Source organism: Rhipicephalus sanguineus, chromosome 1, assembly GCF_013339695.2.
Source record: "Rhipicephalus sanguineus isolate Rsan-2018 chromosome 1, BIME_Rsan_1.4, whole genome shotgun sequence".
Taxonomy (NCBI): domain Eukaryota; kingdom Metazoa; phylum Arthropoda; class Arachnida; order Ixodida; family Ixodidae; genus Rhipicephalus; species Rhipicephalus sanguineus.
The window spans coordinates 169783882-169797474 of record NC_051176.1 but is presented as its reverse complement, the minus strand read 5'-3'; the positions used below and the strand labels follow the sequence as shown (position 1 = coordinate 169797474).

Here is a 13593-nt window from a genome sequence, read left to right as displayed (position 1 = left end):
TGACTGTTGGCGCAACATGCATATTTTGGTACATCTTGATTTTTATAAATTTTATTTTTTTACATTTTAGCTATTTCATCATTTTAAAATTTAAATTTACGTAAGCCCTATAAGCCAACAACACCATAATGATAACTTTTGGACCAGAACTGTAAAATTTTTTCTCGAAGGTGGTGACCTACCTTAAAAAAAATGTCACATAAGTGGTTTTTTTTTTTTTTTTTTGGCTGGACATCGCAAGCATTGCAAGTGCTTCTCAGGGAGAGTCTGGTTAATATTGCTTGCGATTACGATTGAAGAATAAAAGAAAAAGGAAGCCAAAAGGGCGTTTGTGGTGTCCTGACTTCTTTCTTGTGTCCGTGTTTGCACGCCCTGTCTTTTTAGAATGAATACTTACCAACTAGCTCAGCTCTCTGTCATTCTAAGCACCATAAAAAACAGCTGTATGCTTGAAATGTTTTGCACGGCACTTTGACGGGTACTGATAGCCAGAGCTATCAGTGTTCTGGAATCTTTTTTTTTTTTTAGCATATATGTACACGGTGTGTTAACATGAACAGGGGTACAATGTTCCTGTTTCAAGTTGGTGATACTTTTTTGTTTTGGGGCTTAAATAAAACATTCTTTAAGTGGGGGGTCTTTTTGTGTATGAGAGCTATACGGCAGATGGCAGTGAGCTGTTATTTATGTTTGCAGGAATTTTCTATTAAGCAGACATGAACTGTGACATTTATTAGTGCACTACATGCTGCTATCATCTTTGCCTTGCAATACTTGCAACCATGTGCATCTTTCCTTTTTTTTTTGTGAATGTTTATTCTGTTTGAATTCTCGCTTATATGTGTAAGCTTTTTCTTAAATTTCTAAAGGGAATTGTCAGTCATAAATTGCCATTGTCTTTAAAAAAATAATTTATATTTTTCTTGCCCAATTGCACTTAATCTTAATTACAAAAAATGAAGCTGTTTCTTCAAACATATGGTTGTGAAAAATATATTCAAGGCATTGTTGTAGTAGGGGCTTCAGTTTTCCATTTGTGCCCCGCTTGAAGAGGCTTACGACCGCGATTTCTGTTGGTGATGAGCTTACCCGATGTAGTAAGTGAGCACTAGCCCTGGCTGAGTTGTCACCAAGCTCAATCTCTATTACGAATGCTCAGGCGAAGGCTTATGCTTCCTTGACGAATGTATGGGCTTTACGCTTCTGCAAAGCACTCAGATTTGCTATAGCAGTAAGTGTGTTGGAAGCATTCGTTGTTTTTCTCTTAATTTCAATGTTACCCGCCTCGGTGGTCTAGTGGTTATGGTGCTCAGACTGCTGACCCGAAGGTCACAGGATCGAATCCCGGCCATGGCAGCTGCATTTTCAATGGGGCGAAAATGCTCGAGGCCTGTGTACTTAGATTTAGGTGCACGTTAAAGAACCTACAAACGCATAACGAGTTACACTTGATCAAACCATAACTTGATAACTGGCCACCCACATCAAAAACACACCGTACAGAGGTCACTCTCTGTCGGCTTAGAATAGGAAACACACACAGCACACACACACACACCTTTTGTCCAGTGGTGACCCACCCAGCTGTGACAGATGTGGCCATCCACTTACCATACTTCACATACTCCTTGAATGCTCTAAGCTAGAGGCTTACAGAAAAAAACATTTTCCACTGGCGCTCAAGCAACACATGCCCCTTCATCCAGCCATGTTCATTGGTAGAGAACCTCTTTTTAAATATCATACATTGAATGCATTCTTAAAGGCGTACATACTTTTCATGTCATCTACGCAGGTAATGAGTAGCGCAGCCTCTTAAAGGAGGCTGCTGCTGCAGATGCTACATCAAAAGAGAGCACCTGTCTCCCGGCCCTTGGGACCAAGGGTGCCGACGAGGCATCCGTGCTAATACAATAGTACTTCTATATTTTAACGTTATGATCACCTAGAACTCACTCTCACCATGCACGTTTCACCTCACTTTCGTGATTTTAATAAATATATTAGGGGTGTGCGAGTATTCGAAATTTCGAATATTTTTCTAATAGTGTTTGCTATTCGATTCAACTCGCACTGGAATTTTACTATTCGAACTACTATTCGAACTTCTTAAAGACAAATACAGTCAACGTCCGATTGAAAGTGACCCCTTCAGATTTTCAATATGCTTCACCTCATTACACTCTTGTATTGCGGCAAAGCTGCCTTTGAAGCTCCATTGCGGTCGAACTTTGCAAAGACACAGTCAATGTCCGATTGGAAGTGGTCCCTAGATTTTTCAGTATGCTTCACCTCGTCACACCCCTGTATTGCGGCAAAGCTGCCCTTCAAGCTCCGCTACGGTCTAAAATGTATTATCTCAAGAAAATGCTGGTTCCAACACGGAGATGAAAGATGTGGCAGAGTTGGGGGCTCAATTAATGCTGTTTTGGACCTGAAATTTAGGCAGGAAGTCAGAAAAATTGGACGGCGAAGCTTTTTAGCATCCAAAATTTTATATGTTCTTACATATATCGACGTCAACGAGGCAGGCTTAAAACTCCAAACTTGGAGGGAGCACACCCTTGTCCGCCATATCAGTTGGGCTTCCACAGAAGTTGAAAGAGGAGGAGAGGCTGAGGAAATGGCATCTTTGTCTATCACGTGTATAGTGCTGTCGGCAACACTTTGGTTGCACCAAACCATGTACATAAATGCAGTTCAGCCTCTACACTGCCTCATTCTGGATAAGACAACCATGAAACACCACCCCGCCAGTGCTTCATCAACCTAGCGAAAAGAAACACTTTCATGGTGCCACAGTCGAACCCGTTTATAACGAACTCGAAAGTGTCGCGAAAAGTGGTCATTATATCAGTAGTTCGTTGTATATGGACTCGCCCTTAAAAACGTGCGCTTAGCGGCCAAGCCATTTTTTTTCTTTGTGCACTTTTATTAAAGTGCTAACAACCCCTTCGGTGACAAGCTAAGCCTTTTCGCGTCGTGAAGCGACGCCCGCTGCATGCTCACGAGTGAATTAACCGCTTTTGCAATGAGCTGACACCGTTTCACCGAAGCGCGGTACCGCGATGTGGAGCTGATCATCCCTGGCCAGTTGCGTGCAGCGCGTCACCTACTCGGGTCGCGGACTCACTGCCGGGCCGCTTGCTGTATGCCGTATGCGTGCGTTTGTACGTTCTTCGTGCTTGCTTCACTCCGGACCGTGCACGGGTGTGGCGACTAGCCTCTTCGTTCAACGCGGCGAAAACTAGCATTTTCCAAGCAACGCGCACTCTACATCTCCGCGATGCTCTCGCGGCCCTGCATGACGATGCACGGCGCACTTCAGTTGTCACCTAGTCAGACACGCAGTATACGCTCGCTGTCAGTGCATCGACATTTCTCAATGCCCGCGCCGCTCAACAACAGCAGGCTACTTTCGTTTCTACAAAGCAACGCGCACTTTAAAGTGGTCTCACACGACGCGGCGGCGGCGAACTTGCGAACGGCAGCATGGCTAAGCATGGCGCGCTCGTACCGCCGTCAATCCGCAGTGTACGGTGTACGCCACACGCGCAGCCGAGCAGATATCTACAGATGACTGTGATAAGGTTGTCGGCTATAAGGCATAATGGCACGTTCATCGACGGCCGCCACCTCGCCTTCGCTCTTTTCTGAAGCTTATCCGCAAAGGCATCGCCGCAATCACGCGGAAGTCATAATCACCAATTGACCGGTCTCTGCCGTTACCGAAAAGACGGACGACTTTTCGCGGCACATTGTGGCGTCGACGAGTTTAGGGACGCAGTGAACCTTTTTGCGATGGAAAGTTATGGTGGTTATCGCTTCTTGCATTTATGCCTTCTTGCGTTCCAAGGCATTGTTTGGTTCATAGCAGGCGGTCGTAGCTGCAGAGAACAGCATCAGGAAAGGTTACCGTGCGAAAGCTGACGGCAAGGCTTCATGCTGCCTACTATTTTTTTTTCTATCACTGCCATTCTACCACTGAAGAAATGCCTGGAAAGTGAGCGACCTTGCTCACAGCGTCCGAAATCTGCGTGCGGTGCTCGCCAATCTGGGTGTCTTAGTCGCGAGTAAACTGGAGCGGGGCACGCGCGAGCGCGCGCCCCTGTCACGCTTTAGAAGGCATGTTTTAACTTTTTTTTGCTTCATATGCGCCATATTTTCACCGCAACCGTGTCCGAAGTGTTTGTTGTAAAAGTAGGAGGCCTTGAAAAATGTTCGCTATATCTGGACGCAGCTTCAATGGTTAACGTAGGAAAATCGTAAGTGCACCCAAATATGGTCGTTATAACCGATAGATCATTATATGTGGGATCGTTATAAGTGAGTTCGACTGTATCTCATAAGAATATGCTTAGGAATCTTCTCCAACTTTTTTTCTGCAATTTCGCTTCGAAGTATTTGAGAAATATTAGAAAAATATTCGATTCGATTCGCACTCACATTTTTATTATTCGAATTCGCTTCGCACTCAAAATTTTGCTATTCGCACAGCTCTAAAATATATATTTTACGCACCTTTAGTGCACAGAATCTTAGGCCCTTATACAGCCATTAAACATAATCATTGTTGCCATCTGATACAATTTCCTGGCGCTCTTTGGCCATCAATGGCCCTTGCGCCATTAAACAACATAAATCATAATGTCATCCACCCAGGCGCATATGCCGGTACTTGCCCGTGGTGTGGAGGACAGCCAACTCTCGTCCACATTACGTGGGAATGTGAACTATGACCACCCAATATTAACACTCCTCAGATTCCGGCTCTAAAATTGGAGCAGTGGGAGACCTTGCTCGCCAGCGAGGAAAAGGAGACCCAAGTGGCGCTTCTCGACCAGGCACGTCGGGCAGCTGAGGCCAGTGGAGCCCTGGACTATGGGTCCCACACACTTGCTTCTCAAACCCCTTCTTTTTTTTTTTTTCTAATAAACTTTTTTCAACTCAACTCTTGCACATCCCGTCAATTTCATTGTAGCAGGATTTGACTGTAAACACAATAAGTACAATAAGATGTTATAGTTTGGACTTTACATGGAACAAAATGTGCCAGGAGCTTTCATATAATTTCTATCGCAATAAAAATGTGGTGGCTGCAGCTCGTAGTAGGAAGGCCATAATGTGCAGAAAGGTTCCAGTACTGCATCATGTAAGCCGCGTTTCGATTGGAAGCAGCGAACCACCTTGCTGAGTGAGTGAAATGCAAGAGGGTATGCCACTTTCTATCTACTTTTATCTTGAATTTGTAAACTGAATAATTTTTGTTTGTTTCCATCAATTATCATCATTCTTTTTACATTGATCTCAGGATGATACAACAAATGCATTTTAATGCGAGACTTAGTGGGTAAAATTTGGGTGCTGGAGCACTTGAATACACAAGTTTATATGTGTGTCTTTTGACATTGTAAATGTTGAAAGTTGTGCTTTGGGCTTATTTGGCACTGCAACAGTTTCAAGGGTTCATACTAGATTGTCCAAAGCTTACATGTCTTCTTTGTTTATTTCTGCAGGAAGATGGTTCTTCTGTGGATGTTCATATCAACTTGGGTCAGGTACCAATGCAGAGTGAGGCCCAGCTGCGTCTCAACCAGGCACAAACAATGGTGCAGAAAGCAACACGTGTAATTGCTGCTCTTGAGGTAAATATTTAAACAATGCAATTAGATAGTGTCGGAAACAAGTAATGTTTTATTGTACACAGGAAAGAGATCTTACTCTCTTTCAAGTAGAACTTAAGATTTCTTAAAGGTCTGACATCCGGCCAGAACGTGCGATTAGATCCTAGTGGAAATGGAAAGACCGTGAATTATAGTGACTGAATTGAGCATTGTTTTCGCGATTTGAATAGGATTTGTTTTTGAAAGTCACGAAAATCGGCACACCGTCTCATCTGTTGGGAAAGCTTTGGTGCTGCACAAAAGACTCGTTCGAATTTCTGTACGTAGCCTGCTGTTGTTCAGTCCCACCATAATTCATACTTAAAATTGTCTGTAAATAATTCGATAAGTGTTCAAACACTAGTGTTTAGAACAGTTATAGCATCCCCCTCTAGCTACTCAATGCCATGGCATGGCAACTGCGGATGCTGGATGAAGCTGTACCATAGCATTACGCTAGAACTTCATGATCACTAGAGAAGTATTGAAGGACCCTGATGTAAATTATACAGTAGAACCCCGCTGTTACGTTCCTCACCACTGCGTTTTCCCGGCTGTTACGTCGTTTTCCGCCGGTCCCGGCATAGCTCCCATGGGATACAATGTATGGGAACCCCGCTGTTACGTCATAACTGTCGGACCGTTCCGTATGATACGTCGCGAAGTGCGCTCGGAGCCGACCGAGTGACTACCAAAGAGAGCGGTCATTGGTGCATTTTCACGCAGCTTGGCCTGGTTTGACCGTAACATTAGCCGCATGAGAGGTGCAAGCAACAGGATCTTTCGATTGATGCAAACAAATGCATCGCCTTCGAGATTCCTACTGCAAAGATGGCGTCTATGACGTAATTACTCGCGAAAGCAAGGCCTTCGAGAACGGCATTTACTATTGACAAAAGCATAGCCTTTGAGATTTGTATTTACAAACATGGCGTCTATGACGTAATTGCTTGCGAAAGCAAGGCCTTCGAGAATGGCATTTACTATTGACAAAAGCACAGCCTTTGAGATTTGTATTTACAAACATGGCGTCTATGACGTAATTGCTTGCGAAAGCAAGGCCTTTGAGATTGGCATTCACTTCTGCCATCGCGTTGGCGTAGACTCATCATCATCGTTATTTGTCGGCAGACGGGAGGAGTTCAAGCTGGTTGGAGCTCGCATGGTCGTGCGCGCGGTTCGCGGTCGACTCCCCGCGCTGGTCGTGATTGCGTGTGCTTAGTTCTTTCATGCCTACAGCTGTTGGTGTTAAAAAAATCACATATGTTGATTACATTTCTGTGGATGAGGCCGTCCCCAGCTCCGCCTTTCTATCCGTCGACTAGATCGTGGCTGAGCGCGCCAATTTTCGTGCTGCTCTTAAGCACTGAAATAAAATTCTGTACCACTAAATATTTTGTCGTTTTTCCTGTTTTTCGGTTCTTGCGTTTCCCGTCTCTTACGTTTATTTCCTACGGTCCATACTATGGACAGGTTGTAACAGCTACATTTCTCCAACAGAGACATCGGCTTGACACATCGTGTGAAATACAGTTGAAACTATTTAATGAAGTGACGACGGCGCTCGAATTATTTTGTTAAGTTGGTAAGTGTGTAAAATCGAGAAAGGCATTTTTCGGTCCTTAGAAATCTAAAATTGTAATGTAGCAGCACCCAAAAATTGCAACTGCATTATATTTCCCACTGACACACACCTGCGCATGTTAAAATTTCTTGAGGGCAGCACGGACATGGAGGTAGACGGCCACTTGAAGGTACGACGAGCTGATGATTTGCAAAGGCGGTGAAAACGAATGCACTGATTGTGCAAGCAGGCAGAATAAGAAAGTTGCAGGGAACGATCAGCGCCATCTGTCATATAAACCATGAAATAACAAAAGCAAACACAGTGTTTTTGTGGTAGCATTGGCCGGCACAATAAACCACCATTGCCCCTTGCCTGTAAATGTTTGCTGTTCCTTGTGTGGGTGCAGTGTGCAGCCTCCTCAAAGTAAAAGTTGGGTTGGGACTAGGGCTGCTAGATGTTTTAACGCGATAGTTACAGCACATGCCTGAAGAAAAAACCAGTCTGTGCCAAGATTAGAAAGAAATCACTGAATTTTTACTCATTTATTTCCGGAAAAATTTCGTTAAATTGAGTTTAGTGTTATGATGGCTTTGTTAATTGCAGTTGATGACAACATTGAACCCTATGGGTACCTGCCAGGGGATGGAAATTTCTTCGTTAGATCGGGAAATTCGTAAAATCTGGTTTTGTTGGATCGAGTCCTAACTGTAGTAGTAACAAGAATGTTCGGAAGTGTAGTCTCTTCTTTGTTAGTGCTAATCATTGTTACGAACTTGCATGGAAAGAGTCCACTGACTTAATGCCAGTGGAGAGAACGGTGCAGTTTACTCATCTGCTGGAGCTGGCAGCAACTCCGTAGTGTGGTGGCCAAACAGTGACGCACCTGGCAAGTTCTGGTTGCTATAAGTGCTGCACGCCCCAATGCAAATGAGTAAATTCCTGCAGCAATTTGTTTCATCTGGAGAGAACATGTTAGTGATTTTTATCGTTCATGGAATGCCCAGACACTTCAGCAACCTATGTGGTCTTATAACTTGCTGCCTCTTTCAGTGAGCAAATATTTTTACTATAATTGACATATTTTTAGGTTAGAATGAATGGAAAGTTAGAGTGTGATATTTTGTTTCCATGGCCGCCTTAGTTGTTACTGAGGACATGTTTTGGAAATTTCTACATTAATTTGCACATTCTCTCGAGGTCCCAAAATATTTTTATAAAGTGTGCAATATACGTGAATGAAAATGGTACATGCCAAGTTTTGCTCATAATCTTCAGGAAGGCACACAAGACATGTCTTTCAGGTCACTTTGTGTAATGTATCGTAATAAATTACAGTAGACTCTCAGTAAATGGAAATCTGTTAAACGGAATGGCTGCTTAAATAAACAACCTCCTCTAATATCATTAGTTTCATATTTGTATTCTGCAACCCTGTTCAACTCTCAGTAAATGGAACTCCTGTTAAAGGGAAAAAATTTTCCTTGCCCCTTCAGGTTCCGGTTAACGAGAGTCTACTAGAGTTAACAGAGAAAGGTTAACATTAAAAATTTCCAGAATAGAGTCTATGTGCTATCCAAGTTGCCTGAGAAGATAACGATGTTGAGACTTTCTGTTGATTTGTTGTTTCTTTTCAGGTTTTTTTTTTTTAATTTAAGCTATAAGGTTTCTCTAGAATAAAGGTCCTGTTAATTGAACTTCAGAGTTTATATCGTTTCGGCCTTGCAGAACCAAGGCCAGCAGACCACACCACCTCCTGATGTTGAAGGAATGGATCTTGGAGAACGGGTTGAGGTGGATGTCCAAATGGTTGACACCAATGGAAATGACACTGCACCAGTAACTATGCTTTTCACCTCCTTTACATAGTAGCTTTCATAGTACCACGTGCATGATGACTGATTTTCAGTGCTGGAAATGCTGCAGCAATTGTGCCATTCTTGCACCAAACCTTCATACTGTGCAAATCCATGCCAAAACACAAATTTCGAATTAAGTTACTAAATTTTGCAGAATGTGTATGTTCAGTGACAACCACAAAGGCATAGCTGTGTTGGCTAGTCTTTAGCTTTAGAATTGAAGCCTAGGCAATTCATTTCAGTGTCGATGTTTATGGAGTGTGTGTGCGTGTGGTAGTTAAATTTCTAAGTTTCATATTATGCAAACCAGCTATAGTGATGTCTTTAAGGGAGATAGGGTCTTGAAAAAAAGTTTTATTGTTGTATCTTAATTAAAATTGGCATGCATGTGCATCATTGAATGGAGATTTCAAATCTGCAAACGGATTTCATCTAGTTCATTTAGAAAGGTAGTAATGACAAATTTTCACATTATAACTAGTTAATTTCTTATGGGTCATTATGGTAACTTACAATACAAAAAGTTACTTTTCAGGACTACGTGGTTCTTCTAAAAGGTCCACCTCACAGGCTAAAGCAAATTACATGTCAAAACAGCTGTTTCTTTGATCAGAAATAATTTTCAATCTTGGAAGCTTAAAATTAACTGGTACTTATCAAGTAATTACAATTTCATCAAGGTTCAGGAAAAAAGAAAAGCTTTAGCCTGTAGTTCAGGTGCTGCTAAAAAGAATGATACCAAGTTTGTTTAAATGTGTTCACAGAAACCTACTCAAATGTTTGTGAGGCAGATTCACTTCATAAAATAACAAAGCCGAGAAAATCTTCGTTTCAAGATTTAAAACATTTAATTTAATCAGTTGAGCCTGTAAGAAAAACAAAGGCCATTTTGCCATATTTTTCCAGAGCATTATTCGGACTACTTGGAAATTGTGATTTCAAAAGTTGGCATTTTTTACAATTTTTTGCTTTTTTGAGATCCAAGGAGTGGTGACAGAAAATTTGTGAAACTATTTTTTGCTTTTAATCAGTGGTACTGACTCGTTAATAGCGGCAACGAAAGTCATTTGCCCCGACGCGAGACGAATGTTTAATTATATGCTCGTATGTTAAGACCGGAGGCAGTTTTGATTTCGAAGAGCACTCGGTGGCCCCGTGACGTAGTTGGCCTACTCATTAACAAATGCTATCAGAAGAGCACGAGAGCCAGTGACGTCACTGGCCAACTTCTGCCATGTTGTCAGTGCTGCTGGATCGTCTGCTGTGTTGAGCGTTGGGAGGGCTTGTTTCCTCAATCGAGTGCTTGTTTCTCGTAAGTGCTTGTTTCCTCAAACGCCACGGTGGCACTGTGGCGTTTTGTCCAACTACAATAATTTTTTTTTTCTGTTTTATCCGTTGCGTTGCTCTTCTTGTCGCAAAAAAAAAAAAAGCAATGAGAATACTGTGAGTTGCTAATTATCTCACTGCTAATACTTTACACAGAGTCATATAGTGGATAAGTTGCTGCAATGTTATTTTGTAGGTCCCTGCTTAGGCTATGCATAATCAGGTGTCACCACCAGCGTTGTCCGTCTCGTACATGCCTCCGGTAACCCGGCCAGAACTCGTGACGTACGTTGTTTACAAAAAGGCCCCACACGATGACATCATCGCTTTTTGCTTCTATTTCCTATTTGGCACTTTCACGAACTTCAAAACTCAATTAAAATAGAGTAATCCCTCGTTATAACGAAGTCAGCAGGACGGCAGAAAAAATCGTTATAAGCGGTATTTCGATATAAGCGACCACACGAGAATAGCTAAATCAGTCAAGCTTTACTGGCCCTAACACTGCGATGAAGTCAGAACACAATGTATTCAGTGAAGCAAAACTTTATTCAGGTGAAAAAAAGCACTCTGAATAACACAATCACATTGCCAATCACACAGCACACCCCATGGAACGCTATAGCGCAGGTCAGCCTGTGGTCTTTTCGCCACTTTTCGGCATCCAAGAGACCGTCGTTTTCTGGCGTCGCAAAGCACCAGGGAAACTTTATTTTCGTGTAGATTCAATCTTGGGGGACTCCAGCAATGTGATTACGACCGAAATTAGTAGTTCTGGCACGCTGCACTGTGGAATTTGACAGCTACCGTTCGCTCTGCAGTATGATCGCCAACCGATTTTGGGGACCTGGCGGGGACGTCAAAGTAGTCCTAAAAAGTTGTTAATACATTAAAATAAAGTGTACTTGGATTAGAGCAGCCTAAGAAATCTCCAGTCATGCTCTGCTTCATGTTACGCTTGGGGACGAGCAGATTTGGTTGTATTCGGGCTAAAGTCACGTCGTCAGAGGGTTGGCGATCGCTGCCTCCGACCGATGCGGGCGGCACTGTTGGAGGCTCCATGGCACCAAGCACACAAAATTTGATGCCGGTCACAAAAAGATACACGTCACGTCTCGTCTGGTTGATAGGATTCAATGACGCGGTGCGAGGTTCTTAAGCCTGCACAGACATCGCACAGTACGCGAGCCTCCACCATTTCGCTTCCATCGAAACGCGGCCGCGATTGAACCCACCTGTTTCAGGTCAGTAGCCAAGCGCCGTAACCACCGCGACGGCAGAGAAAAAATCTGACGTGCACAACGTCTCAGACACACACCTGACACACCACAAGGACGACCACGTGTGGAATGACAACCGGAGAAACAAACACACACAAAAAAAACCCAACCGGCGTATGAATGACGACGATAAGGCTGGCTGAAAGAAAAAAGTTGCGTCCCATAGAGCGTTTTGCAGCCAAGGAAGAGCGGGCATGGCCTCCGAAACTGCAAAATTGTGCGCACTGCCAATCTAGGAGGATACACAATTAGCCTCTGGAAGCCAAGCCAAACTTCACTCAGGCAGCGGAAAACCCAACATGGCGGCTTTCAAAGCCAAGCGGTGTGGCTCAAAATGAGTGATTCAGTCCGAAAAATCGAACTTTAGAGCATAAAGTCGTCCGAAAATATCGGTCGCGAAAATGTATTAGTGCTGTGGGAACCTTGACGGTGCATTTATGAAGTCTGAAACATCCACGAAGTCCGTATTTTTGCTGTCCGAAATATCAGTCGGCGACTGTAAACAGCTGGGAGCACTGGGCATTCGCTTCGTACCCGTTACTAGGCGGTAATCGGTCGTGGTTTTGGTACCTTTGTGGACTGTTCCGGGCTTGCATGAGACGTCGGCGGCATGACGCGGGTCTTAGAATAGTAAAAAATGGACAGAAAATCAGTTTTGAGAAAAACGCATTTTAGGCATGTTTGCACCCCTAAGCAGCTGCCCTCAAAATATTATCGCCGACTTCGCCCGGGAAATGGGTTAAAACTTATTTTTATGACGCCATGGGAGCCGCAAAATGCATCTCAACAGGCAAAATTTGTTCAAACTTCCCGCGCGTACCGCGGGCGCGGCAGCTGGCTGATCGCCGCCATCTTTGGCTTGTTTTGAAGCTGTTTTCTTTGTGTACATTTTGCTGCGTTTCAAAATGGCGTCGCTGCCACCAGAAGGCCGCTATCGGCGCTTTTCCAAAGGGTGGGTTGTAGAACGCTCATTGGCCAGAGCATAGAGTTTCCTACAATAACTACTAGAGGGAACTCTGGCGTAGTGGCTATGGAGCTGCAATGCATTGCGCTTCAGTCAGCATGGGAATCATGGGTAGTACATGGATTTTGTCTAAACTTCGTCTTTCGGCTCCGTTTGGCTCCGCGTCGCCTGCATCCGCTTTGTCGCAACAACGAAGTTCATGCAAGAATCAGCAGTTTCACTTCACCACTTTAACTTCTTTAGGCTCACCGATTCAAATCTGTCACGAGTTCACAACGATCCATTCTTTTATAATCCGAAAGAAAACCAAAACAGGCAATAAACAAAGCCACAAGTGCGTTCGAAGCCCACAAGCACGAAGACTAGGCAAATCCGTGTACTACCCATCATTCCCATGGTGGCTGAACGATCGCAGCGCCAGAGTTCCCTCTAGGTCATTTTAGGAAACTCAATGGGCCAGACACGCCGGTCTGGAGGCGCGCGCTCGTTCCTTCCTTTACGGCCTGCGCACGGGGGGCTGTTGCTACCTATGGCCGCAATTCATGGGGGCGCTCAGAGCCAACTGCTCCCTAACTCACTCCCGGCCGTTGCGGAGGCTATCGCGCGCAGGAGTGCTCGGCTTCCGACTTACCGTGGCGCTTTCTGAAGGTACTCTGTATGGTATTCATGGTACCAATGCGATAGAAACATGGTAGCAAGTATATATGATGACTTTGGTAAATTCCGCTTTACAGAAGTGATGGCGCAGGCCGCTCATAAGCCCGCTTCTGTTGCTCGGCAAAGCATCGACGCGGTTATAACACAGCCTTGTTTTTTTTTAGGTTTCTGTAACTCGAGAATAAGTAAGAGGATGAACATTGCATTGGTTGAGGAAACGGTTAATAATCATGGTTTAGGAAATGTTTATTTCAAATGTATGTGCCGGCTGTCGCTGTAC

At 43.9% G+C, this 13593-nt stretch overlaps 1 protein-coding gene across 2 annotated transcripts in view; it reads left to right on the top strand.

Annotated features, from left to right (window-relative positions):
• The window catches only part of LOC119402067 (large proline-rich protein BAG6), a 170261-nt gene that overhangs the window by 24383 nt on the left and 132285 nt on the right, over window positions 1-13593 (top strand). For both annotated transcript variants that reach the window (XM_037669174.2, XM_037669158.2), the window contains exons 7-8: window positions 5517-5645; window positions 8956-9066. In XM_037669174.2, coding sequence (XP_037525102.1) covers window positions 5517-5645; window positions 8956-9066 — 240 coding nt within the window. The remainder of the gene's footprint in view (window positions 1-5516; window positions 5646-8955; window positions 9067-13593) is intronic.